Source organism: Lipotes vexillifer, unplaced genomic scaffold (assembly GCF_000442215.2).
Source record: "Lipotes vexillifer unplaced genomic scaffold, Lipotes_vexillifer_v1.1 scaffold490, whole genome shotgun sequence".
Classification (NCBI taxonomy): domain Eukaryota; kingdom Metazoa; phylum Chordata; class Mammalia; order Artiodactyla; family Lipotidae; genus Lipotes; species Lipotes vexillifer.
Window position 1 is genome coordinate 2533006 of NW_006796397.1, and position 27513 is coordinate 2560518.

General features: G+C 34.0%; 1 protein-coding gene across 1 annotated transcript in view; it reads right to left on the bottom strand.

Moving 5' to 3' along the window:
- HFM1 (helicase for meiosis 1) overlaps nt 1–27513 on the bottom strand; it is a 125809-nt gene that overhangs the window by 60827 nt on the left and 37469 nt on the right. Inside the window, exons 15-22 of the mRNA XM_007468524.1 lie at nt 27028–27173; nt 25997–26091; nt 25252–25385; nt 24412–24459; nt 19556–19636; nt 13514–13605; nt 11944–12050; nt 11795–11842 (exon numbers count right to left, since the gene is read on the bottom strand). Of these exons, the coding sequence (XP_007468586.1) occupies nt 11795–11842; nt 11944–12050; nt 13514–13605; nt 19556–19636; nt 24412–24459; nt 25252–25385; nt 25997–26091; nt 27028–27173 (751 nt within the window). The remainder of the gene's footprint in view (nt 1–11794; nt 11843–11943; nt 12051–13513; nt 13606–19555; nt 19637–24411; nt 24460–25251; nt 25386–25996; nt 26092–27027; nt 27174–27513) is intronic.

Sequence of the window (27513 nt, forward strand, 5' to 3'; positions counted from 1 at the left end):
GCAGGAATGGAAGGGAGAACAGGGATTTATTCTAGTAGGTACAGAACCTTGGCAGGGCTGTCTGTCTCTCTCCACCAGATAAGGCCAGCCTGAGCTTATCCTCAGTAGAAGTAAAAGTCTCACAGCCTCAGGTAAGATGGCACCTCTGCCATCTCAACTAATGGGGTCAGACTTGCATGATAGTTAAGTAATGACTAAATCAGGGTTATTGTAAGGATTAAATGAAATAAAGTAATGATGCAATTTGAATTAGGTTCAACCATGACCAGACTATAGAGGCTTAAATATAAATGGTTTATTCTCTTATGTAAAAGAACTCCAGAGTTAGGCAGTCTAGGGCTTGGTATGGTAGTCCAACAAGTTACCAGAGACCTAGGATCCTACTATATTTCTATTCTGCCATGTATGGCTTCCATTCTCAGGCCATCTCATGGTCTAAGATGACTGTTGGATTTCCAGCCATTACACATTCACTCCATACAACATGTTGGAGGAAGTAGTGGAAGACAACAATTGATGTCCTGTTTACCACCTGACTCCATTTCCTTTAAGCAGCCTTCTAGGAAGACTTATATCTTCTGCCTACATCTCGTTAATTGGACAAACTTAGACACAGGGCCCTATTTAGCTACAAAGTTGACTGGGAAATGTAATCTTTTCCCTGTGAAGGTAAGAATAAATACTGGACAGTCAGCTAGCAGTTTCTGCTATAGGTATGTACAAGTATACCACATTCTATTGCACTTCACTTCATTGCACTTTGCAGATATTGTGGGGTTTTTGCAAATTGAAGGTTTATGGCAACCCTGCATCAAGCAAGTCTATCAGCACCATTTTTCCAACAGCATTTGCTCACTTCATGTCTCTGTGCCATATTTTGTTAAGTGCTGAAATATTTCAAGCCTTTTCATTATTATTATATTTGTCATGGTGATCTGTGATCAGTGATCTTTGATGTTACTGTTGTAATTGTTTTGAATTTTTAAATTAAGGTATGTACACTGTGTTTTTGACAGTGCTACTACACACTTAACAGACTACAGTCTAGTGTAAAGATAACTTTTATATGCACTGGACTGGGAAACCAAAAAAACTGTGTGAATTGCTTTATTGAGACAGTCATGTTATTGTGGTGGTCTGGAACTGAACCCACAATATTTCCAAGGTATGCCTGTAAAGCATCTAATGCAGTGCTTGGAACGCAGCAAATATTCAAGAAATGGTTATTACTATTATTATTATCAATGGTTGAGCCATTTATGACCTGCTCTCAGCTTCCACAGTTAGCCAACTAATAAAAATGATACCAGAACTTCCCAAAAGACTTCTGTATACTGGCCAACTTAGTAAAGGAAGGTATAGAAAGAGTAGAAATCCTTCATATGAAAATAAGTTAAAGGTGTACTATAAAGCTGTACAACTCTCTTGAGAGGAGAAAAAGTTATTCTGAAGTCACCTTCTTCTGCCTAAACATAGAATAAAAATGCTCAAAGAATCAAATGAGAGAAAAAATCAAGGTGGCACATGGAGCCTTCTATACATATAACTCCTCTTCAAATTCCATAAAATGATGGAAAACTATATAGGTGTGTTTTTGTGTGTTAGTCTCTATCCACAAAACTACAGGAAAGCAAGAAAGCATGCCATTGGTGGGCCAGAAAGTTGAATGTTAGAAATCATATCTATGAAAAAGATCAAATATATGAGAAAAACAAAACTGGAGATTATCCATAGTACATGCAGAAGAATTAATAGATCAAGAAGGAGAGAGGGTCCTAGGGTATTTGTTGGAGCATTTCACTGGAATGCTGTATTCTGAGCAGGTAGTTTAGTCTACCCCTGTCACTCTCTCTCATTTGTGGAAAACATTAAGCTGTTGTGGTATGTATTGAGAGGCTAGAGCAGGGAGTGTAGACACTGAGGCCAGAGAGGCAGGACAGTTCTCCAGGTAGGAATGAAAACCCCAGTAGAAGCAGAAAGACTTTACTCTTAAATTGCAAGGTATTTCCACACCTTTATGGGAGTCAATCTAATTACTTCTCCACAATCATTAGAGATAGTAAGTAACAGAATAGGTAGGCAAAAGTATATTTACAAATGCCAAAGCAAACAATGAAGAACTACCTAACATTTGAGAAAAAAAATTTAATAAATGAAATAACAATTGAGGAAACAGAGTTAAGTGCACAGAAAAAGAGTTTCAAAATAAGTATAATTGATTTATATAATTAAAATATTTTCAGAGAGATTAGAAATACCATGTATAACATTTCTCCAAAGAAGACATACAGATGGCCAAGAAGCACATGAAAAGCTGCTCAACATCACTAATTATTAGAGAAATGAAAATCAGAACTACAATGAGGTATCACCTCACACCAGTTAGAATGGGCTTCATCAGAAAATCTACAAACAACAAATGCTGGAGAGGGTGTGGAGAAAAGGGAACCCTCTTGCACTGTTGGTGGGAATGTAAACTGATACAGCCACTATGGAGAACAGCATGGAGGTTTCTTAAAAAACTAAAAATAGAATTACCATATGACACAGCAATCACACTACTGGGCATATACCCTGAGAAAACCATAATTCAAAAAGACACATGCACCCCAATGTTCATTGCAGCACTATTTACAATAGCCAGGTCATGGAAGCAATCTAAATGCCCATCAACAGATGAATGGATAAAGAAGATGTGGTCCATGTATACAATGGACTATTACTCAGCCATAAAAAGGAATGAAACTGGGTCATTTGTAGAGGTGTGGATGGATCTAGAGACTGTCATACAGAGTGAAGTAAGTCAGAAAAAGAAAAACAAATATCGTATATTAACGCATATACGTGGAACCTAGAAAAATGGTACAGATGAATCGGTTTGCAGGGCAGAAATTGAGACACAGATGTAGAGAACAAACGTATGGACACCTAGTGGGGAAAACAGCGGGGGGTGGGGGTGGGGGTGTGATGAACTGGGAGATTGGGATTGACATGTATACACTGATGTGTATAAAATTGATGACTAATAAGAACTTGCTGTGTAAAAAAATGAATTAAATTTTTTTTTTAATTTTAAAAAAAAGAAAGAAAGAAACTTATTTCTTAACCCTGTCCTTACCTTTAATCTTACTCATGCAATTTGTTTTGTATCAGGATAAACTTTTAAAATCACACACACACAGAAAAAGAAATACCATGTATATTTTAGAAAGCCAAGCAGAGATACAGTAAAATACAAATTTTATCAGTTATTTTCTTTGTAATGTTGTAGGAGCTTTCAAAATATCAATGCTTTAAAATTTCACTTAGAATTCTTTGAAGAATTCTAATAAATCCCTGATATGCTTTATTGCAAAAAAACAAAAAACTTTATCACTGAAAAAACTCAATAGATAAAGCTGAAGAGCAAATTAGTAAGATGGCTAACTGAGCTAAGGCATTCTCCTAAAAGCCAAGCACAAATAGATAAAAAATATGAAAGAATAAGTATAATATGTGGAGGAGATGGTCAGAAGTTCCAACATTCATCCAGTAGGAGTTCTAGAAGGAGTGAACAGAGAGAATAGAGAAGAAATCATTAAATTATAGAAGAAAATTTCCCAGAGCTGAAGAAAGATACAAGTCTACATATTAAGAGGGTCCACAGAATGCTGTGCAAAATAAAGAATAAAGACACACCCAGATTTTCTGGTGAATTTCCTAAATCAGATAAAGAAAAAAGTTATTAATAACGAACTGAAAACATGGGGACTTTCCTGGTGGTGCAGTGGTTAAGAATCCCCCTGCCAATGCAGGGGACATAGGTTTGAGCCCTGGTCCAGGAAGATTCCTCATGCCGCGGAGTAACTAAGCCTGTGCGCCACAACTACTGAGCCTGCGCTCTAGAGCCCACGAGCCACAACTACTGAGCCCGCATGTTGCAACTACTGAAGCCCACATGCCTAGAGACTGTGCTCTGCAACAAGAGAAGCCACTTCAATGAGAAGCCTGCACACCGCAAAGAAGAGTAGCCCCACTCGCCAGAACTAGAGAAAGCCTGCGTGCAGCAAAGAAGACCCAACGCAGCCATAAATAAATTAATTAATTAATTTTTTTAAAAAGTACTGAAAACAGATTAGATCACTAACAATGGATGCAAGATGAGCAGTATAAACATCTGAAGAATGATTTAGCCAAACTTATTCAAATGATAGGGCAAAATACATTTCAGGCTTACAAAGACTCAGAAGGACTCAGAAAATTATTTGAGAATGTATCCAAAAAAATAAATTATATATCTAAGGAAAAGGAAGATAGAGATTTTAAAAAGCAGAAAGTAAGCAAAGCAATCAGTAAAAAAAGAAATTAGGTTAAGTCTACAATTTTTAATGCACAGTAAAATATTTTAAATTTAACAATCTGGAACTAAAATCCAAGATGATCTGAACATGGGAGAGAGCAAGAGGCAAGAGGAAATTGAAAATATGATAAAAGTTTTATCTCATATGGGAAGTTTTTAAATGTTCATTTTCTATAGACATTGGTTAAAAACATATAAAATTTTAAAAGAAGAGCTAGTTAGAAGAACAAAAACAAATGAAACTTGACATATCTAAAAAGAGGCAGAAAAGGCAAAAGAAATAAGTGAAGAAAACAGAAACAAGCAATAATCATGCAAATTAGAAAACACAGTAAGATTAAGTCCAAACACAGTATCCTCAGTGGATACATTTCAAGACTCCCCTGTGAATGTCTGAAACCAAAGACAGTATGAAACTCTACATATACTGTTTTTTCCTATACATACCCAGGATAAAGTTGAACTTATAAATTAGGCACACTAAAAGTTAACAACAATAACTAATAATATAATAGAACAATTATATAGTGTTAATAAATGTCATGTGAGTGTGGTCTCTATCTCTCTCAGAATATGTTATTGTACAAATATAATGCCTTTTCCATCTTAACTAAACACTTGACATGCACTGTGGCTGTAACTTTTGCAGCTTGAGGTGTGACAGCAAAACCAGCATGAAATTTCTTTTTCCTTCTTTACAGTTTCCTTTCTTTTTCTTTCTTCACAATTTCACAGGTAGAAGACTCATTCGTACTGTAGATCTTAGCAACCTCAGCATATTAACCTCTTATTAACCAGCATAGCAACCTCTAAATTATTAAATCTAGAACTTTCACCTTTTCACTTAAAGGAAGGACTTGACAGCTTCTCTTTGGCATATCTGAATTGTCAGCATCACTACTCTTGTGCTTTGGAGCTGTCAACTTTAATAATACAGTAGCCAGTTATTTTATAACTGGCTACTGTATTATTTATAAACTTGCTTTATAGCAAAAGCAAGTTTATTCAGGAAGAGCCAAAAGAACTGCAATTCAGGATACTCAAACTATGGCAAAGCATAGGCAAATCAAGAGAACAAGGAATTTGCTTTACAGGGAAAAGGGGGGAGATAGGAGGGGCTGTGAAAACCAGAGCCCATTGGAGGAAGCTGGCAGTACAAAGTATGGAGGCTTCTCATTAGTCGGGCTGGTACAGTCTCCGACTGGCTGGGCTGTCAGGGCAGAGAGAAGTTTTCTTTTTCCTGCTGGATAGTAAAGTAGAGGGATTTTCCTATCAGAGAGGTAGGTGTACACCTCTTTCTGCTTGGAGCAATTGATGACGCATGGCAGAGTGTGAGCTTCCCCTACAGGTCTGTCCTGATTCCAATTTTAGCTGAGGTTCCTTTAATTCCACAGGGCCATTGTTAAGTGAAATAAGGGTTAGTTGAACACAAGCTCTGCAATATGGCAACTGTCATCTGATAACTGAGATGGCTACTAAGTGAAGAACAGGCAGGATACACTGGACAAAGGGATGACTCATGTCCCAGGTGGGACAGAGCAGGATGAAGTGAGATTTTAAACTTATGAATTGCTACTCAGAACAGTGCACAATTTTAAACGTATGAATTGTTTATTTCTGGAATTTTCCATTTAACATTTTCGGACCACAGTTGACCACTGGTAACTGAAACCGTGGAAAGCGAAACTGTGGATAAGCGGGGGGGACTACTGTAATTATAATAAATGTGAATGAACTTATTCTCAGTTAAAAGAATTCTGAGATCAGGTAAAAAGAAAAGTGATAAAATCTAACTATATTCAATCTATACAAATTATAATATAAAACAATATGAAAACATTAAGAAGAAAAAGATGAAATGATATACTAAATAAAACAAGTATGGCAATATTATTAATAGTAGACAAAACGGAATTAAAAGCAAAAAGTATTCAATAGGACAGTTAGTTGACTCATCTAACCTGCCTCTTTCCATCAGCAGAAACGACAAGACAGGACAAGAAAGGCAACATGGACAAACGGGCCAATAGGCCTGTAGTACCTAACAAATGTCTAAATACACAGGTTAAGTACAACTCCTTTTATGTACAATCCTAAGAAGACAATTTCCTTATGATTTGTTCCTTTATTGCATAATCCATCCTATACTTTTATAGTCATTTCCACAAGCCACAGCTGATTAGACAATATGTCACTCTTCTGTTTACTGTGTACTTGTTCCTTTTCTGTTTGCTTTTCCAAATATATTGGTGGTATATATATATTCCCTTGAACTATCTGACATTATATCTTTAGATCCATTATATAATCTGGCTATATTTTCAATATATTTTCCTCTTCCAATATAATAAATTACTCTCTTGATTAATAAAACTTTACATGAAAAATGAGTGATATTTCACTTTGAGTAACACAATTAGCAAACTCTTCCTAATGGCAAAATATGAAATTTAGTGCCTAAGGAACACATCATTCATTTATCCATTTACCATCCACATGGAATAATGATAAAAATTAACCATGTATTAAGCCACAAGTAAAACCACAATATCTATCATAAAGCAGAACTCTGACAGGCCACATTCTCTAATTACAATCCAATAAAATCAGAAATTAACAATAAAAGAATGACAATTTTTAAAAAGTATTACTTTAAAATTTTTAAACATAATTTTAAATAATTCTTAATAGGAAACTAAAACTGAAATTACATACTATTTAGAAAGAATAGCAATAGATTTAGAAAATCTACAGAACAATGTCAAAGTGGTATTCACTGGAAAATTTGTAGTCTTACATATTTTATAGAAAATTAAAAAAAAAATAAATGGAGAAAAATACAATTTAAAAGATTACAAAAAGAAGTAGAAGGAAAAAAATAAAGACAAAATGGGAAATTAATGAAATAAAAAATAATAGAAAGTAAAGATTAAAAATGTAAAATTAATAGGACTATTAAACATGATCAATAAGTCAAAAATAAATGGCTTGAAAAGATCAAAATATAGAAACCTCTAGCAAATCTGATTAAGAAAAAAGGAGATGATACAAATAATATTAGATATTAGAAAAGACATTATATACTTAGAGGAAATTTTTAACTTATTAGAGGACAAAATACTTTATGCCATAAAAACTGACAAGCTGGGTGAAATGAATAGCTCAGGAACATATAAAGTAAGAAAAATTGATTCAAAAAAAGTTAGTAACCCTGCAAAGAACAAAAAATGAAAGAAATCGTAGAGAAACCCAACTTTTAGATCCAGAGACAATGGTGAGCTAAAATGGGTTGCTCGCTCTTCTCTCTGAATTCAAATCTGTTTTTACAAATAAGTGAGACGGAGGTTAATGGATTCCACAATCGAATCCAAAAAGTGTGAGAAATTCCCTGGTGGTGAAACACTGGAAACTTGACAATTAAAAACAGTAACAAGACAAAGATGTTTGCTCTCTCTAAAACTAGAGAACATATACTAAAGGTTCTATCTACAAAAAGTTAAGAAAAATAGAGTTGCAACTATTAGAAATCAAGAGATAAAACTGTCACTATTTACAGATAATATGATTGCCTATCTAGGTAATCCCAGCAAACCAACTAAAGGACAACTCATACTATTAAGAGAGTTCAGTGAGATAGCCAGATAAAACAAGCAAAATTTTAAAAATTGATAGCCTTCCTATATACCATCAATAACTGACCATAACATGCAATGGTATGCAATGTAAAGAAGGACTCACAATATCAAACTCCATAAAATACCAAGAAATAAACCTATCAAGAAATATAAAACCTAAATGATGAGTTATAAAATATCACAGAAAGACATAAAGATCTGAATAGATGGAGAGAGATACCATATTCCTAGAAAGAAAGATTTCAGAACTGTTAAAGGAAGAATTCTTCCACAAACTAATCTATAAAGCCAATTTCAATAGGACTTTTTATAAATCTTGACAAACTGATTCTAAAGTTCATAGGGAGGAAAAATGCAGGAATATCCAAAAACATTTTTTAAATAACAGTAAGAACGGACTTGCCTTACCAGATAACAAAACATGCAATAAAAGAATAGCAAGTAAAACAATGTGGTATTGTCATGGCAACAAAATAAACTGGCTAACAGTAAGTGTCCAGAATCAGATCCTTAGGAATTTAGTTTATGAGAAGGTGACATTCCACATCAATAAGCAAAGAGAGAAAGACAACATAGTTATCAAACACTCCTGACTATCTTTCAGGGACAAAATATAATTAAATTCTTAACTCATACCACATATAAAAATTAACTCCAGATGCCTATGAAAAGCCTTTAGGTAAAAATAAAATGATTTTAAAGTATTAGAAGATACGATAGAAAAAGTCCTATGATCTTAGGATGTGTGGCAGAGACTAATTTACCTACCCAACATTCATTCTTTATTACCTTATTAATAGCAGAATCCTAATTTTAATATAGGCACACTATCACCAAGACATTTCCCAGTCTCTTTTGCACTTAGCTGTATTAGGTGAGAAAGGGTTATCTGGGACTTCCAAGAAACCTACTGAAAAGAGAGAGGATACTCAAGTGTAATGGCTGAAGCTCTAGTAGTAATTTTGGACAATGAGGTGACCTTGAAATAGAAGTCATGTGTGGGATAGCAGAGCAGAAAGATAGGAACATAGTATTCATGACACCTTGAAGCCATTATATCTACCTTAGACTATCTACCTTGAGTTGTATATTCTGTGAGAGAAAAGTAGCCTATTTTGTTGAACCTACTGTTAATTCATTTTATTACCATTTTATGTAGTTGAACCTAATCTTAAGAAATACAGGATGAAAAAAAAAAAAAGAAATACAGGATGGGAAAGGCCTTCCTAAGTAAGCAAGACACAAAACTTAGAAGTCATAAGGAAATGACTGACATGTATGATTTTATAACAATTTAAAATTTCTGTATAAAACCAAATAATATGTATATTCCCTCCTAATAATTAGGGATTTGAAAAGTTTTAAATTTTTCACTCATTAGATTGACAAAAGTTCAAGATAAAAACACAAGTATTGGGAGGATTTATGGAAATGGTCATTCTTTTTACACTGTGGGTGGGAATTGTAAATATGATAAGCTTTTTAGAAGGCAATTTGGCATTAAATATTAAACCTTTTCATGTATACCTTTTCACCGAGAAATTCTGGAAAAATATGGTGTAAATAAAAGGAAGTTCATTTCAGTACTATTTGTAATAGCAAAAGTTTGTAAGCCATCTAACTCTTCATCAGCAAAGGAGTGGTTAAAATTTACAATATGTTCATACTATAGAATACACTGCTATTAAAACAAACACACACTGGGGCTTCCCTGGTGGCGCAGTGGTTGAGAGTCCGGCTGCCGATGTGGGGGACGCGGGTTTGTGTCCCGGTCCGGGAAGATCCCACATGCCGCAGAGCAGCTGGGCCCGTGAGCCATGGCCGCTGAGCCTGCGCGTCCGGAGCCTGTGCTCCGCAATGGGAGAGGTCACAACAGTGAGAGGCCCGCGTATGGCAAAAAAAAAAAAAACCACACACACATTGGTATCAAAATAAATGAGGCTGACGTGTATGTACTGATATACATGTTATGAAGAAGAACTTCATAACAGGAGCAATAATTATAGTATGACCTTTTTTATATGTAGACATAACATATGTTTATTAGCCTATATATATGTACTAAATAAATAGAAAAATTAAAAAACAGCCTTAAAGGGCATAAAGGTGAAGGATAAAATTTTAAAATTAAAAGGATTAACACCTACCTGAAAAAGAACTGATCTGAAATTCAGCAAAGTAACAGGAATATGAGAGACATAAAAGTGGTAACTATTAGCCATCATCACCCACCAAAAGACTGTACATTTTGGATTAAGAAAATACGCCACACACATTCACTCTTCCTAGCCACACTCAAGTATTTGCATAAAGGTGGGAAATTATAATGGGAAGTTAAATTATGATACATATAAAAACAATTATAAAGTCATCAATTTTAAAATCTGACAGTCCCAATGAAAAGAATGTATGACCCAATCTAAGGTAAGGTAAATGAAAGCGTTAAAATTGCAAATAGAGTGTTCCCAACAAGGTGCTTGTGGAAAAATACCTTGATTTAATTTGACTCAGTAGTTGATACAACAGAGTATATTGAAAAAAACATTGTGAGAATCAAGAGCTCAAGATTCTAGTTCTAGATCAGCCCCCAGTATAGCAACATAACCTTGAGCAAGTCACAACTTATCTGGGCATCACTTACTTCATTTGTAAAATGAGAGGACCTGGGTACAGGATCTCTAAGTTCTGTATGATCTCTAAGGATATTTAAATTTCTAAAGAAATATATCTAAGAAACAGAACATTAATTTCTGTTGTCCAAGCTGTAGATCTGCCTGATGAGTTGTATACAGCAGTGGAAGTTTATTTATGAGATGTCATGGTATTTGGGAGATAAAATTCAATGAGATGTTAGGAAGTATCCCAGAGAACGAGTGACCTCCTTTAGCTAAGGAGAAAAAGGAAATTCTTTGGCCAACTGGTTTTATTGAGCCACATAAAAAAAATCATTTTTACCTGAAATGATCTATATCAAATGGTTTAACACTAAGACCTACATACTCAGAAAACCAAGCACTTGGCATAGCAGAAAAGAATACCTTTCCATTTGTGACTGGAAACTGGGTAAAGTCATTACAATAGAATGTAACTTTAGTTTACTCTTCCAGCTACTACTCCTTTATACAAACTTCCCTTTCCTGCAAGAATAGTCATCCCATTGTCACAAATACATTCCTTCACTGATATCATTGCATTTAGTATGTCTTTCCCAGAATACCACTATCATTCAATAGACATTTACTGTATGTGTTTTCATACTGTCCATTATTTTTATACACATGGTTCTCATTCAAGCCAACTTGAAAGTTCCTGTGGATGAGAAGCATATCTTCTTCTATTGTCTAACTTCCCTCAATAGATTACACTCTCAACATTTGTTGATTTAAAAATTCATAAATTATCTCTTTTAATTAAAGTCTGAGTTTTGGGAAATTAATTTTGCACCTACATTCTGACTCCTCATTCTTATGTAAATATGTTCTTTTTTGTATTAAGGAAAACAAATTTAAAATAAGTTTAGGGCTTCCCTGGTGGCACAGTGGTTGTGAGTCCGCCTGCCGATGCAGGGGACACGGGTTCGTGCCCCGGTCCGGGAGGATCCCACATGCTGCGGAGTGGCTGGGCCCGTGAGCCATGGCCGCATAGCCTGCGCGTCTGGAGCCTGTGCTCCACAACGGGAGAGGCCACAACAGTGAGAAGCCCGCGTACCGCAAAAAAATAAATAAATAAAAAAAATAAGTTTAAAAAAAAAACCTTCATAAATATGAATCAGGGACAGGTAATCAGTATTTTAAGACATTTAACAATTGATTTTCTTTACCAATTTACTTTCATTTCTCTTGTTTTAATTCTTCCTCCCATTGGAAATCTGTAAATAAACAAGGCAAAACTTTTATTATTATTATTATTATTTATTTTAACTGAATGAAACCTTTTTAAAATTACTTAAAACATATTTAATTTCTGTACCTGATAGTTATCCGATTTGGATCTTTGTTCAAAGTATTCAGTGTTTTCTTTTCATTTATTCTTAATTGTATATCTAGAAATTCCTTGCAGCTGGCTATCATTGTGACCTATAAAATTTCAGCATTTGTTCATTTAGTTATGTCCATTCTTTACTTCTTTTCTCTCATTTATTTTTTCTGTATTTATTTATTTTTAATGCTGCCTTGGGACCTCACATTTAGCATAACAGAGTTAAAAACCTGCCTTATACATTTTGCTTCTTTAAGGATTTATTCATTCACTAACGAAAGTTTACAAACACTTGTTATATGTCAGAAACTGTGTTACACACTGGGGCTATATCAGTAAGATTGTAAAGATTAACAAGATAAAATTTAAAATATTCAGCGTAGCACCTAACACATAATAAGCACTCAATAAATGAAGATTTCATTACTATCGCTATTACTACTATCATATTATTATTTCCCTTCTATAGTTTGCAAATTATTATTCCTATTGAGGATTATTTTGTAATGAAAACAATGCTGTAGGTATTAAGAAATCTGTATTCTAGAGCCTAATTCTGTCAGATGACTCTGCTTTGGTTTTTCACACCTGTAAAATGAAACTAACACCCTTTCTAATTCTCTTTCACACTTACTGAACTCAAAATCAGATGAGTTAATGTTAACATTAGGGAGTTTCTATTCTTGATTTCTTCTCAGTTAAGAATAATATTCAACACAACATTGTAAATCAACTATACTTCAATAAAAAATAAATTAAAACAGAATAATATTTACATGAAAATACAAGCCTTCTACTCATCAATTTTTATGCAATTTTTAGTATAATAATCTTATCACAATAATCAACTTAGATATTTTAAATAAAAATAAATAGTTTGGATTTGAGAATAAATATAAATATCATGTTTCATGTTCACACCCCCAGAATGGAAGAAAGGACCAATACAGTTACCAGGTGCCAAAAACATGACTATGGTTCTACTCACTGCTATAGCTACAAAGTTGCCCCCACTGGTGATATCTTAGTATAGCCTGTTTTTACTCCCATTTTCTCCAAAATCAGTTCTTTTTCCTGGTCTATCACCAATACTATTCTCTTTCTACTGTTATCATTATTCTGATGCAAAGGATTTAGGGAAGAGTTGCAAGTAGGAGGCACATGCGTCCCTCATTCATGGCAGACTTTTCTAATATACCATGCCACACCATCTTGGAATCTTTCTCAGCACATTCTTTCTCAACATATTACACTTGGTAACCACTACCAAGGTAATCAGCATTATCACATAAGTTGAAAGGCAGTTGCCATCCCGACTTTGGGTATGTATATGAATTTTCTTAGCCCCAACACAGAGATACAATTGGAAATATATTCTAAGGAGTACTATTCTATATCTTACAATCAAAGGCATATGAGGAGGAAAAACATAAGCACTATTAGAAATGCTTTCTTTTCTGCTAATTTATTCTTAAATTGCATGAGATACACAAATTATTTCCTCCAATATTATCTTATACTATATCATTATATATTTATTTTCTTGTGAAAATTAATTTACCAGATCCAATAAAGTTTCTTTTCCACTGATTGTACAAAACTTCTTCACTGTCTCAAATGTAATATAATACCAAGCCATCAATCTTCCTGCCTCTGTGGGAAAAGACAGAAAAATAAACATTCCCCATCAGCTGAAACAACTTGAATTTTCATCAATTTAACAAACATTTCCTTAGCATCTTTGCTGTACCTTTAACAGCATCAGGTACAAAAGACACCAAAAAATCTAGAAGACACGGTCTCTGGAACCTACAGGTTAGCTAGGGAGATAACCACATGTGAAATAGCTAGACTAGAGTACAAAATCCAGTTAATGATAATGTTTACATACACAAACTTAAGTACAGAGGAAATTAAGCCTAAAAGAATGGTCTGTGTGGGATTACCTTCTAGAGAAAATGGGTATTGAGCAGGATTTTAAAGTAAACAATAGGCCTGGCAGAAAGGAAATATAGCCGTTATGACCTCAGGAAAAAACAAAACTTGTTTATCAAAAGAGTAAAGTTTAAAAGACTATCTTTAGAATAATGTAATGAGAGATACGGCTTGATAAACATAAGACTAAAATTCAGGTCAAATTGCCCTCCTTAGAATCTTTGGGCCACCACTTACTAGTTACTAGGTGATCATGTGCAGGTTACTTTACCAGTTTCTTAATGTAATGTGGGAATAATAAAAGTATGCATCTCATATGTTTGTTGTGAAGAAGATTAAATGCAATAATACATGCATAGTACTTAGCATAGTGCCCAACATTAAATAAATGTTGCCTACTTTTTTTTTTTTTTTTTTTTGCGGTACGCGGGCCTCTCACTGTTGTGGCCTCTCCCGTTGCGGAGCACAGGCTCCGGATGCGCAGGCTCAGCGGCCATGGCTCACGGGCCCAGCCGCTCTGCGGCATGTGGGATCTTCCCAGACCGGGGCACGAACCCATGTCCCCTGCATCGGCAGGTGGACTCTCAACCACTGCGCCACCAGGGAAGCCCAAATGTTGCCTACTTTTATTATCAAAACATGATGAAAGATAGAATACAGAGGCCCTGAAATAGCCTTTAAATGCTATAAAGGAGTTTAGATTTTGGGTTTGATTTGTAAAATAACAGAGGACCACTTAAAATTCTTGAGCAATATTTCAATTAAATTGGAATTTGAAACTAAATTGTTTTGGAAATAAAACATCAGGTAGGCTGTGGGTAGGAGGATGGGTAGAGTGAGGATAAGTAATTGATGAAATGGAATTCATTTAAAAGGTTACTGGCTTCAATTATAAGTTGTCAAGAACATTACAAAGAATTTCAAGTCTTGCGAACACACACAAAAAACAGCTGAGAAGAGGAAAAAGGCATACTGTTGCTCAAGGAAAAGGCTAATTTTTTTTTTTTAAGGCTAATATTTAAGTATGTGCTACAGGTTTTGCTGAAGAGGAAAGAATGTGACATTCCATCACTTACAGGCATCAAGAATAAGGTACAGTACACAGAACTTAGACTCAGGAATAGCCACTTTCTCAATTAGGAGTCTAGTGAATATGTTCAGCCAAAACGTGAGTAATGCAGTTGTTCACCAAAGGGAGATTCTAAGAGCAGTGTGTGAGATAGAGAGAATATGGTTACCAAGGGAACTAGTATATGTTATATTTAGGGTAAATTTTAAGATGCTCCTCTTATCCTAGATGTTTATAAATTAATATAGGGTATTTCCCTGCTAGTCAAAATGAAAGGTTTTGAGAAAAGGCTTGATATTTGCTGGCTTATTAGTAAGGACGAAGGTTTCCTAGGTAAGGTATAAAAATAAACTAGAAAGAAAGCTATAAAGAAAATGAGTCAAGGCAGAAGGAATGGAAAGAATTTTTTAAAATTTACAAGTGAAGAGAGAAAATAAAGAGGCAACTTGCTATCAATATAGCTTTTGAATAATGAATGTTCTCATAGTAGCAAATACAGGGTATTTCAAAGTAAAAGTCATAGAGTTGGGGTAAGGGGAGTGGAAGCAGAGGTCATGAGAATGCACCTCTCACATATCCTACTGCAAGAAGTGCTCTGATGGATGGCCCCAGCTGCTATGTTCTGAATCTATCACTATGTACACACCAAGATCACACTTCTCAGGAGATACAAACAAATGACTGAGCATGGCAGGAATATTAAGGAAGATCTATAAGCCAAGGGACTCTTTGGATGGGCAACTTTGACTTGAAGATTCCCCATCAACTTTGCCAAATGGTCTTAAGACTGCATTGCAGGATAAAATTCTCCTTCCTCCTCTCTTTCCTTCCTTCACTCTCCTTAACAGAGGTAAGATTTGCATCCCAGTTTAATGACTTTCCATGCCTTTTGCAATTACTGCCCGTTTTCATAAGGTTGTTAATCCTTCATAAATTTGCACAAACTAAGACTTGGCCTTTTGAGCCCTTCTTCTATACACATTAGCAGGCAGAATAGCTAAAAATCTGGACAAGAACACAAGTATACAGATAAAACTACCTAGATACTTGAGTATTATAACCACAAACTAAAAAAGCAAAAACTATATGAAGCAGAATTACTGGAACATACAGACTAAAAATTTAAATACAAAAAATAAATATTCAAAGAGATAAAAGAAGCAATAGTAACACAAAGGAACAAGAAGTCATAAAGAAAGAATTAAGTAGAAATAATATGTAAGGAGCTTCCATCTACATTAACAGCAGGCTAAGTAATTATGAACCAATGCCCCTGCTGAAGGCAACTAAGTCAGATAAATGAAACATATGAAATATCTTTTATAAGGCAGCAAAGAACTAACAAGATATTTATCTGGGAGAGGGCTTAAAACCAAAGGGATAAGCACACACAAAATATTTATAAAAACTGACCACATACTGGGCCATAAAACAAGTCTCAACAATTCTCAAAAGATTGAAATCATACTGAAAATATTATCTGATACAAAGCAACTGTATCAAATATCAAAAACAACAACGACAAAACTGAAAAGAAAAATAACTAGAAAACCATGATATGTACAGAAATTAAGAACTAGATTTCCAAATAATCCATAGGTCAAAGAAGAAATAATGGAAATTAGAAAATACAACAAACTGATTGATAATGAAACTATTACAAATCACAGCTGATAAAAATTCCTAGCCTTAAATAAATATACAGTATTCCTAAACATTTACATAAATCTTTACTTCCTGTAAATATATAGTATATGCATTCCTATAAAATCATGTATTCTATAAACTACATACTAAAAATAACAAGGCTTATGGGAAAAAGTATTGAGGCAAACAACTAAAAAATTCATACAACCTTATAACAAGAGCACTAACCTAAATGATCCTAATAAAAATACTGGCACAGTTAAAAAGACATGTTAAATTCCTCATAAAGTTATATATACATACATGTATGTAACACTTTATGTGTGTGTGTGTTTTAAGTAGCTTGATGGTGTAGGGTGTAACAAGAGTTGAGGTTGCTGAGTTAATAAACACAAAGGACAAAATGTCCAATGATTGGGCATTGCATAATATGTGCTTTCAAAGCAGAGTACATGACCAAACTGGGTCCAGAGGAGGAACAGGTAAAACGGCATCATGTACAATACTGTATTCCTCTGAAAACTCAGCTACATTCAGCTAGAATGTATATTTTATGTTGAGCTGCTGTGATGGTTAATTTTATGTGTCAACTTAACTGGGCCATAGGGTGCCCAGATATTTGGCCAAATATTATTCTGGGTATGTCTGTAAAGGTGTTTTGGATGATATTAACATTTAAATCGATAGACTGAACACTGATAGAACATTAGTGCTCTCTGCAATATTAATGGATTTCCATTTAAAAGATTTCTGTGGGCAAATAAGAATGTAAAAATCTTAGGCTAATCAATTTCAGCTCTTTTTTACTACCTTTCTTAGCACATTTAGTATACTACTGAACCCCATGAATCTCCTAGAGAAGATAGTTTAGAGTAAAACTGCATTCTCTATTTTAATTTGGAATCTCTCACCCCCCACCCCAGAACACTCACTAAGATAAATTGGTGTATGACATGAAGATGTAAATAGATTTTCACTATACCATTTATTGAAACATCAATCCCAAGGCAGTTCTCAATTTTAATGTGCAAAAGAAGCATCCAGGGAACAAGCTTAAAATCTAAATTACTAGGTTTTACTCCTAGAAGGTGAGGTTTGTAGGTCTGGAGTAGGCTTCATTAATTTCATTTTTAACATAACAGCAGCCTCAGTTGACTTTGAGAGGAAGTAGTTAACCCAACCGCACTTTAGGAAACATTACCCTGCTACGTGATAAGGAATATTTTCAGCTCCAAGACTGGATTGTCCTTTTGGACATTCCTGCCTGGACATGGAATGACTGAGGAATGAAAGAGAAACCAAAGACATCAAACATTTTTTAATAGGCTTAACAAACCGGTTATGCTATTGAGAATAAGAGGCAAGTAGAGATACATTTTCCTAAACTTGGACAAAAAAGAGCAATGACTCATGTTTTTAGAGGAATTTTTTTTTCTGTAAATGTTCATTACCCCATTTCATCATCACAACAATCCAGTAAGGTAAGTAGGATGTGTAATATATTCTTGTTTTACAGATAAATAAACTAAGGCTCAGTGAGCATAAGGTCACAGCAAGCATAGTGGCAGAACTGGGACTGAAATCCAGGCATTTGGAACACAAATTTTATGTTCATTCCACTGTATAGTATTCCAGGTCAAATTAACTGTTATACGCTCTGGGTGTCAAGTTTCATGTCATATATGTAAGAAAAGATTTCCAATAGAAAACTAATGTTCAAATGTCATAGCAAAGGTGAGAGACCAAGATCAAAACTACAATTCATTTACATAATGACCATAGCTTAAGCTGTGAAGGTAAATTATGTTTTCAAAGAAATTATCATAAACTGGGAATAAAGGTCCAACATCTACACATTTAAGAAGCCCACAGTAAAGCAAAAAAGGTCAGCAAAGAGAAATTGATTAAAGAAGCAGAAAGAGAATCAAAAGAATGTTAAAAAGAAGAAAATTAATCAGGTAGTATTCACTGATGATTGAGAAAGAGGACAAATATTACACATATCATTTATTAGGTATGTTTAAAGGCAGAATGAATGTTGTCAGTGGATTCAAGAAGTTCCACAGGGAAAGAATGATAGTGGGAATAAGATTCTTGAGAATTAAAGTATCTGAAGAATAGATGAAGAAGTTATATTAGTGATTCTCATGCCCCCTTTAGTGAGACATCCTAGAATACAAAGAAGGTAATTCTCACAAACAAAGGTTTATCAGAATGAGAACCATGGGAGAGGAAACAAATGTTATAAATCTAGGGCTGAGAGTTAGGGAGGTAAATTGTTTTTAAAAACCTTATACAAATAAATACAAATAAAAACATAATACAAAATCATACATTTCTATAGTACAGTTGCAAGTATGTAAAAATGCATTTAAAAATGGAAGGATACATGAAATGTTAACAGATAGTCTGATTTTTTTAAACTTTCCTATACTTCCCAATTTTTATTCAGTAAAGTATATCTTCTTAAAAAGTTTAATTTGTTATAATGAAGTCAATATTTTCCCCCAAGAAACTTCTAATCATGAGTGGTAAAAACTACAAAACATTCTTTCTTGCTTCTGTTATACCCTATATAGAATCAAAAAGAGAGAGACAGAGAGAAAAGGAGCCTAAGTAACCATCCAGATAAGCAATGTTTGAATAATTAAGAATTGGCAAAAGGATAGCTACAAGAGTTATGACAGGACTGAAGCAACCCAAAGATTTGAGCATTTTAATCCTCTGCTAAAAGTCACCGGAGTTAGCGAACACAAATTCCGTGCCTGTCAAAAAGAAGCTCTATAATTTCAGAAATAAGACTCGTATAAATCGATCATGCTAATAATGATGATACCCTATTGAGAACTGAAACCACAATTTTACCATCATCTAAATTTTAGTAGAAAAAAAGTTTTAATTTAGCCTTAAGTAAGCAATTGTTAAATTTACTAACAATGATGGAAAAATTACCAGTTGGTTTGAAATTAACATCTTCATCCATCTTTATCAGGTCCAGAGATGATAAATCATTCAGATTCTTCAAACATAATTCTGTTCAATTATAGAAAACACATTTTTTACTTTAGTAGCATAAAGAAGCAACACAAAATAGAATTTATTATAAAATATCCTGAAGGTGTATTTCTGTGTAATTGTTCTGGGAAGAACTGTAGTCCCTATTTAAGTGGTTAAAAAAAAAAAAACTCATTTAAACAAAAGAGCTGACTAATATGCTGAAAAAATTTTCTAACAGTAAAAATAATACAAATAATAAAAATAACACTCAAGTGATAACATTTACAACTTGGAGCTTTTAAAATGATATATTTGTACTATCTCATTTAATCCTCAAAACACAACATGGCAGGTATTAATATTATTTCATATACCAGTTAGGAAATTAAAGAATAGAGAAGCTAAGTGACTTGCTCCAGGTCTAAATAACTGTTTTGCCATTTGACTTCCAATATGGCAGTAGTTTTTCTTTTTAAAAAAGCTTTAAGATATATACACACAAAGTATAAAGAGTCAAACAGTTCTACAGAGATTGTTCAAAAAACACCAGTCTTTCCCCTCCTCCTAGTTTGCCACACTCTCTTAAGGTAACCATTATGACTATTTTAGCTGATGTTTCTAGTATTTACTTCAGCATCTCTGAATATGACACTATTGCACCTGGAAGGAACCTCTGAATAGGAAGCAATGCAAGTTCACTCTCACTGATTGATGGGGATCACAGCAATTGTAGTAACCTGTTGCATTCAGTGTTCTCTCTGTTCCCTGCTATAAAGACACAGACCTACTAGAGAATGGACTTGAGGATATGGGGAGGAGGAAGGGTAAGCTGTGACAAAGTGAGAGAGTGGCATGGACATATATACACTACCAAACGTAAAACAGATAGCTAGTGGGAAGCAGCTGCAAAGCACAGGGAGATCAGCTCAGTGCTTTGTGACCGCCTGGAGAGGTGGGATAGGGAGGGTGGGAGGGAGGGAGACGCAAGAGGGAAGAGATGTGGGAACATATGTATATGTATAACTGATTCACTTTGTTAGAAACCAGAAACTAACACACCATTGTAAAGCAATTATACTCCAATAAAGATGTTAAAAAAAAAAAAAAGCCCAGGAGATTGGAGGCAGTTAACAGCAGAGAATGGGAATACCACAACCTATTCAATGTTATATAGAAGAGCCACTCACAAAAACATAGCCCTTAGAAAGCAGGGTTCTTTGAAAAATACTTTAGTTTAAGCAACACTGCTAAGGCAGCTTGATAGTTTTAAGTGTTTGGCTAAGTAAGGCTTTTGAAGTCTTTGCTAATTTTCTTAATTACCCACTATTAAATTAACAATCAGTGGCCATCAACAAAAGTCTACACATAATAAATGCTGGAGAGGGTGTGGAGAAAAAGGAACCTTCCTACACTGTTGGTGGGAATGTAAATTGGTACAGCCACTAGGGAGAACAGTATGGAGGTTCCTTAAAAAACTAAAAATAGGGGCTTCCCTGGTGGCGCGGTGGTTGAGAATCTGCCTGCTAATGCAGGGAGCACAGGTTCGAGCCCTGGGCTGGGAGCATCCCACATGCCGTGGAGCAACCGGGCCCGTGAGCCACAACTGCTGAGCCTGCGCGTCTGGAGCCTGTGTTCTGCAACAAGAGAGGCCGCGACAGTGAGAGGCCCGCGCACCGCGATGAAGAGTGGCCCCCGCTCGCCACAACTGGAGAAAGCCCTCGCACAGAAACAAAGACCCAACCCAGCAAAAATAAATTAATTAATTAAACTCCTACCCCCAACATCTTCTTTAAAAAAAAAAAAAACTAAAAATAGAGTTACCATGTGATCCTGCAATCCTACTCCTGGGCATATATCCAGAGAAAACTATAATTTGAAAAGATACATGCACCCCAATGTTCATTGCAGCACTAATTACAATAGACAAGACATGGAAGCAACCTAAATGTCCATCAACAGATGAATGGATAAAGAAGATGTGAGATATATATATATATATATATATATATATATATATATACACACACACACACACACACACATAATAGAATATTTTTTAACATAATAGAATATTACTCAGACATAGAAAAGAATGAAATAATGCCATTTGTGGCAACATGGATGGATGGATGGACCCAGAGATTATCATACTAAGTGAAGTAAGCAAGACAGAGAAAGACAAATATCACATGATATCACTTATATGTAGAATCTAAAAAAAAAATAATAATACAAATGAACTTATTTACAAAACAGGAAGAGACTCACAGACATAGAAAACAAACATATGGTTACCAAAGGGGAAAGAGGGGGACGGATAAATTAGGAGGTTGGGATTAACATGTACACACTACTATATATAAAATAGATAACCATCAAGGACCTGCTGTATAAGCACAGGAAACTATACTCAATATTTTGTAATAATGTATAAGGGAAAAGAATCTGAAGAAAAATATACATATATATAAAACTGAATCACTATACTGTACACCTGAAACTAACATGACATTGTAAATCGGCTACACTTAAATAAAAAAAAAACCAATGCTCTCAAGTTTCAACTTCAAAAAAATTAATATTCAGTAAATTAATCAAACAAGAATGCTTACTATATGCTGAGCACTATTCTAAGCTTAAAGTTTATAGTAGTGAACAAGGCAAGATTCTTCCTCTATAAAACTTGTATTTTACTGAAGAAAGCAATCAATAACAAATAAATAATTTCAGGTATTGAAAAGTATTACGAGGGAGGGAAAGATTGGGATTGACATGTACACACCACTATATTTAAAACAGATAACCAACAAGGACCTACTGTATAGCACAAGGAACTTTGCTCAATATTCTGTAATAACCTAAATGGGAAAAGGATTTGAAAAAGAATAGATACATGTATATGTATAACTGAACCACTGTGCTGTACACCTGAAACTAACACAACATTGTTACTCAACTATACTCCAATATAAAATAAAAATTAAAAAAAAAGAAAGGTATTATGAAGGAAAATAAAGCTGAGAAAGGAAATAAAGAATAACAGAGTTTTTTAAGCTTTTATTTAATTAAGCTTACGTGTATTTCAGATACACAGCTTATAATTTCTGATTAAAGTAAGGATGTAGTCATCCTAATTTTCAACATAAACACATCACCTTTTCCAAGAGCAGGAAAACAGCAGTAACAATATGGAAGTTGTTTTTCCTTTGTCTCTGTAAATGTGGGTTTAAATAAGGTAGTCCAGGAAGGTCTCTCTGAGGAGTTGATATGTAAACAAAGACCTGAATGAAATGAAGGTTCAGGCCATGTAAAATATGCAAGAAGTGTTTCAAGAATAAAGAGAGTGCAAGGACCTGAAGTGCGAACAAGCTTGATGTGGTTAAGGAACAGCAAGATAGCCAATTTGGACAGAGTGGAATAAACGAGGAGAAAGTGACAAGAGATGAAGTTAGAGAGATAGGCATGGGGATACCAAATAGGACTTTGTGGGTTCTGGTGAAAGTTTGCATTTTATTCTAAGAGTGATGGGAGAGCTACTGGAGGATACTGAGTAAGAAAGTATGACAAAATTTAGGAAACAGCATATTGTATGCTAAAGACCCTTCCTAAGAAATTTAAGGCAGACCTCCAAGCAAACCAAAACATTCTATCCAGTTATATAATAAATTTGGCTATTCTTTATAGGCAAAACTTAGCCACCTATAATAACTGAAAATAAGACAATTATGAACTGTTAAGAACATTTAAGAAAAGTTAAATCTTTACAGTTACCAGAATATAGCAAGATATTTCTTGGTCTGTCTCATTTTGTGTATTTGATCATTATGATAAAAAATATATGCTTTTAAAACTCCATTACAAATTTGGTCAATACATAAAGAATAATACAACTACATTATAGATCTGTTTCTCAACAGCTGTATTATAAACATAAGCTATTGCTAATCAGCATGTTTTTTTGTGGTACGTGGGCGTCTCACTGTTGTGGCCTCTCCCGTTGCGGAGCACAGGCTCTGGACGTGCAGGCTCAGCGGCCATGGCTCACGGGCCCAGCCGCTCCGCGGCATGTGGGATCTTCCCGGACCGGGGCACGAACCCGTGTCCCCTGCATTGGCAGGCGGACTCTCAACCACTGCGCCACCAGGGAAGCCCCTAATCAGCATGTTTTAACAATATATTTATTCTTTAAGAAAGACAATTTTACTGCTTCATCCTTATCTCTGCATTTTTATTTGCCATATGTGTATATCCAAGTAGAGAATAAATTAAAATTGGCTCAATATTTTTAGGGATCTAACATGTTTTCTTTTCCTGGAAGACAGTCTCAGTACAATGAAGAGGCAGCAATTTCTACTCCTAATAAATGCTTAATGAAATACTGAGTGATTAACTGAAAACTAAAACTGAGGTTTGATAGGAATACTTCATTAGCACAGATTAGGATAAGAAGCCCATAATCAAGCTTGGCTTATATTTTCAGTTAAAAATTAAACTAGAAAAGGAACATAAAGAGTTGAGTATCTATAGGTAACATTTCCAAAGACCAGGATCATTTTAAAAATAAAAACAAACCAAGTTAACAAGTTATACAAAGGAAGATATTCTGATAGAATTAATAAATAGATTAATACAGAAAAAAAGTACATGTGCCAAGCTTTATTTACCTGTGAAAAAGAAATCCATATTTTCTTTTCTGCAAACAAGGTTACTTTAAAAAATACTTTCCCAGAGCATAATAACTCTTTCATAATAACTTAACTTTTTCATTAAAATGTATAGAATGTAATTTTTTAGAAGGAAATGCATCTAACCTTGTAATTTTGATTCAATTCCATCTTTGCTCAATCCAGATGCAAAACCTATATGACAATTTATTAAAAATAAAATACAATGAGATGAATTCATCTTTATAAGCTCACTTTATACCCCAGTTAACTAGAAAAGAGTAATCTAACTCAATCTTAAATAGAAGAAAAAAGTAGCTTAAAGTTAAAACAAGGCTTAAACATCTATAGAAAATAACCACTGTTGTGAAATCCTTTCAATAACAATTGGCTATCTCTTGTTATTTTTATTGTATAACAGTGACCAGGAATACTACATGTATTTTTTTTCCTTAGAGGTCTGAAAGTTTTGAACCTGTGTGTATTAGAATGGTATTATAACACGTCAGGTTTTAATTTGATATTCTGCAATCCCAAGCATTTTTATTTTATAACCTGTACCACATGAAAGAACCCTCTAGAAGCAACATAACCATATGTGTGCTAGCTTTAGAAGCAAGAAGAAAATTCCAGCAGCAACAGTATTACTATATACTTTGATTTGAACACCAGTTCAGACAAAATTCAAAACTTCTTTTTGACTTTAACTTATTTTAAATAATTTTAGGCATTTAAAAAATTTTTGAGATAATTTTTTCCTAAGAGATCTATTTTTAATGGTGTTGATTTCAAGCCTTATTAAAAGACTAGAAGTAAAACAGATAAAGATTTCTCACGTTTCTCTACTCTTGCTCTAACTGTATTTGTTATAATTGTTTTTACTTCTGCTAACTATTAGTTTCTATAATCTATTCTGTGACTTATTAGTATAAAGTAGGCCCAATTGGCTTGATAAAATTACTACTCTTCAAAATCAAAGTAACAAACCATAATGAGATGGATTTTTCAAGGCTCTGATATAAAGCAAGGTTGATCGTATCCATTCCAAAGCAATATTCACATCTGTGATGGTATGCAGTACTATCTCCGCATTTAAATGCTCAATAAGATGTCTGTGCAAACTAATGGAAAAAAAAACCTTTTCATTAGTAATATATATTTCAGTGCCATACAACTCTTACTTGTTTAGAATAATATTTGAATAATTCAATAATATAATTGAATAATATTGTTACTTTAATAATTCATGAAAGTTAACTTAATTTTCAAAAATATGACAAAACCTTAAAATGTCAGTTTAACTTTTAAAAACATTATAGATTTCTCTCTACTCCATGGATTTAGAAGACATTATTGCTTAAAAAAAGGGTGGGGAGTGGATTACATCCTATTTTCCCCAAAAGTATTATAATCAAGCACTTTACTAAAAGGTCTCAGGTTGCCTGTCTCCTACTATTATGCAAATTTTAAAGACGTAAAAAGATGTGAAAATTACATTCCTCCCATTACTAATTTGGCCTTTTATAACAAGGATACATGCAACTGCGTACTAAGAAGCATTGCTGAACAAAGATATTACACTGTCTTTCTTAGAAGTACACACTTTCTAATTAGATTATTGAAAAGTGTCAAGAAAATGGCCTTAGAAAATCCCCTAATATATTAAAAGGAAAAATACAGCCTATATTAACATTAACGTATTAACATCTTTTGGGAATATTTTCCATATTACCTGCTTTCTACAGTGTCACTACAAGCTAGCATCTGAATATACTTCTCTTTTGTACTTAACCGAGTCATAATAACTGCAGTAGCTGTAGTGTCAAACTGGAAGGAAAAAAAAAAAAAGAAAACAGAGAAATTTAGTAAAGAAAAGCACATGTTGATACCAGTCTTCTTCAATAACTCGAGATTTTCATTTTATATTAAACAGCTCCCTGTCTTAAACAACAGGTCAAAAAGGCCTTAAAAATGCTTCTGAATTTGAATATTAACTGAAAATTTGACTTAAAAACCTTCCAAGAGTATAGATGTAAAAGTACCACTTTGGTTTCAATGTAACATAATTTTGGCAGTAGTAAAATCAAAACAAACTTAGGTAACTGGTTAAAAGCGGTAAGATTTGGTGCAATTTATTTATAATCTAATTTATCCTATAATAATTATAAATTTGTCTGACACAATATTTTGATATTCTTTGAAAAGATATTCTTCCTAAATTTTCCCTTAGTACCTATATGAATGATTTCTTTATTCAAGAATTTGTCAGATCAGGCCATGTTTTATAATGTGTATGGGCTGATTTTTAATTGTCACAATATCTTGGGACCACTATTGGCATTTTGTGCTAGGATCCAGGGATGGTACATGTTCTGCAATGTATGACAGTCCTACACAATGAAAAACTGTCCCATCCAAAATGCCAATAGCATCCCTATTCAGAAAAACAAAAACAAAAATACTCAAAACCAAAAAAACCCTTTAACAGCATACACATTAATAAACCCAACCATTTATCAACCCAACCATTCATCAACCAATGGGAGCTTAGAGGGAATGAAGGGAGTATGTCTCCTTTGGTGAGACTTGTTTTACTTCTACTCCTCCATTAAAGTAGATTTTCTTAGTTACATTTATGCTTAAACCTAATCTAAATGTGAAATGTTAATCTTTTGTTTAACAAAAAATACACAATTATTTCCCTTTTTTGCTTTTTATCTTGTCTTTAAAATAAATTACAAAAAGTGAAACACTGTCACTTACTTGAGGTCGACCAGCTCTACCAATCATCTGTAGAATATCTGTTTCACTGTACTCTTCAAACATTCCTCCAGCATAATGCATTGTAGATTTTATAACTACTAGGTGGGCAGGCAAATTTACTCCCATGGCTAAGGTACTGGTAGTAACTGCATCAAATTAAGGAATATTACTTTTAAGTCATATAACTTTATTGCTTCAAGTAAACATTTTCTTATAAAAGGTATATTCTTATAAATGTAATAAAACTCATATATAGGAAATTTAGAATAAAAAGCAAAAAGAAAACATTACAACATAAAATAATATATCTTAAAACCAAAAAGCTACTAATTCTTACTTTTCAAATTGCACTATGTTCAGTAAGATGATAAAGAACTGAAATTGCCAGAGAGTTTACTATAGCACGTATATGTATGGATAGTTACATAATTTTAGATTCTTGGAAGAAAAGCAGAAATAAGTCAGAATACCTGAGCTTTTTCTTTT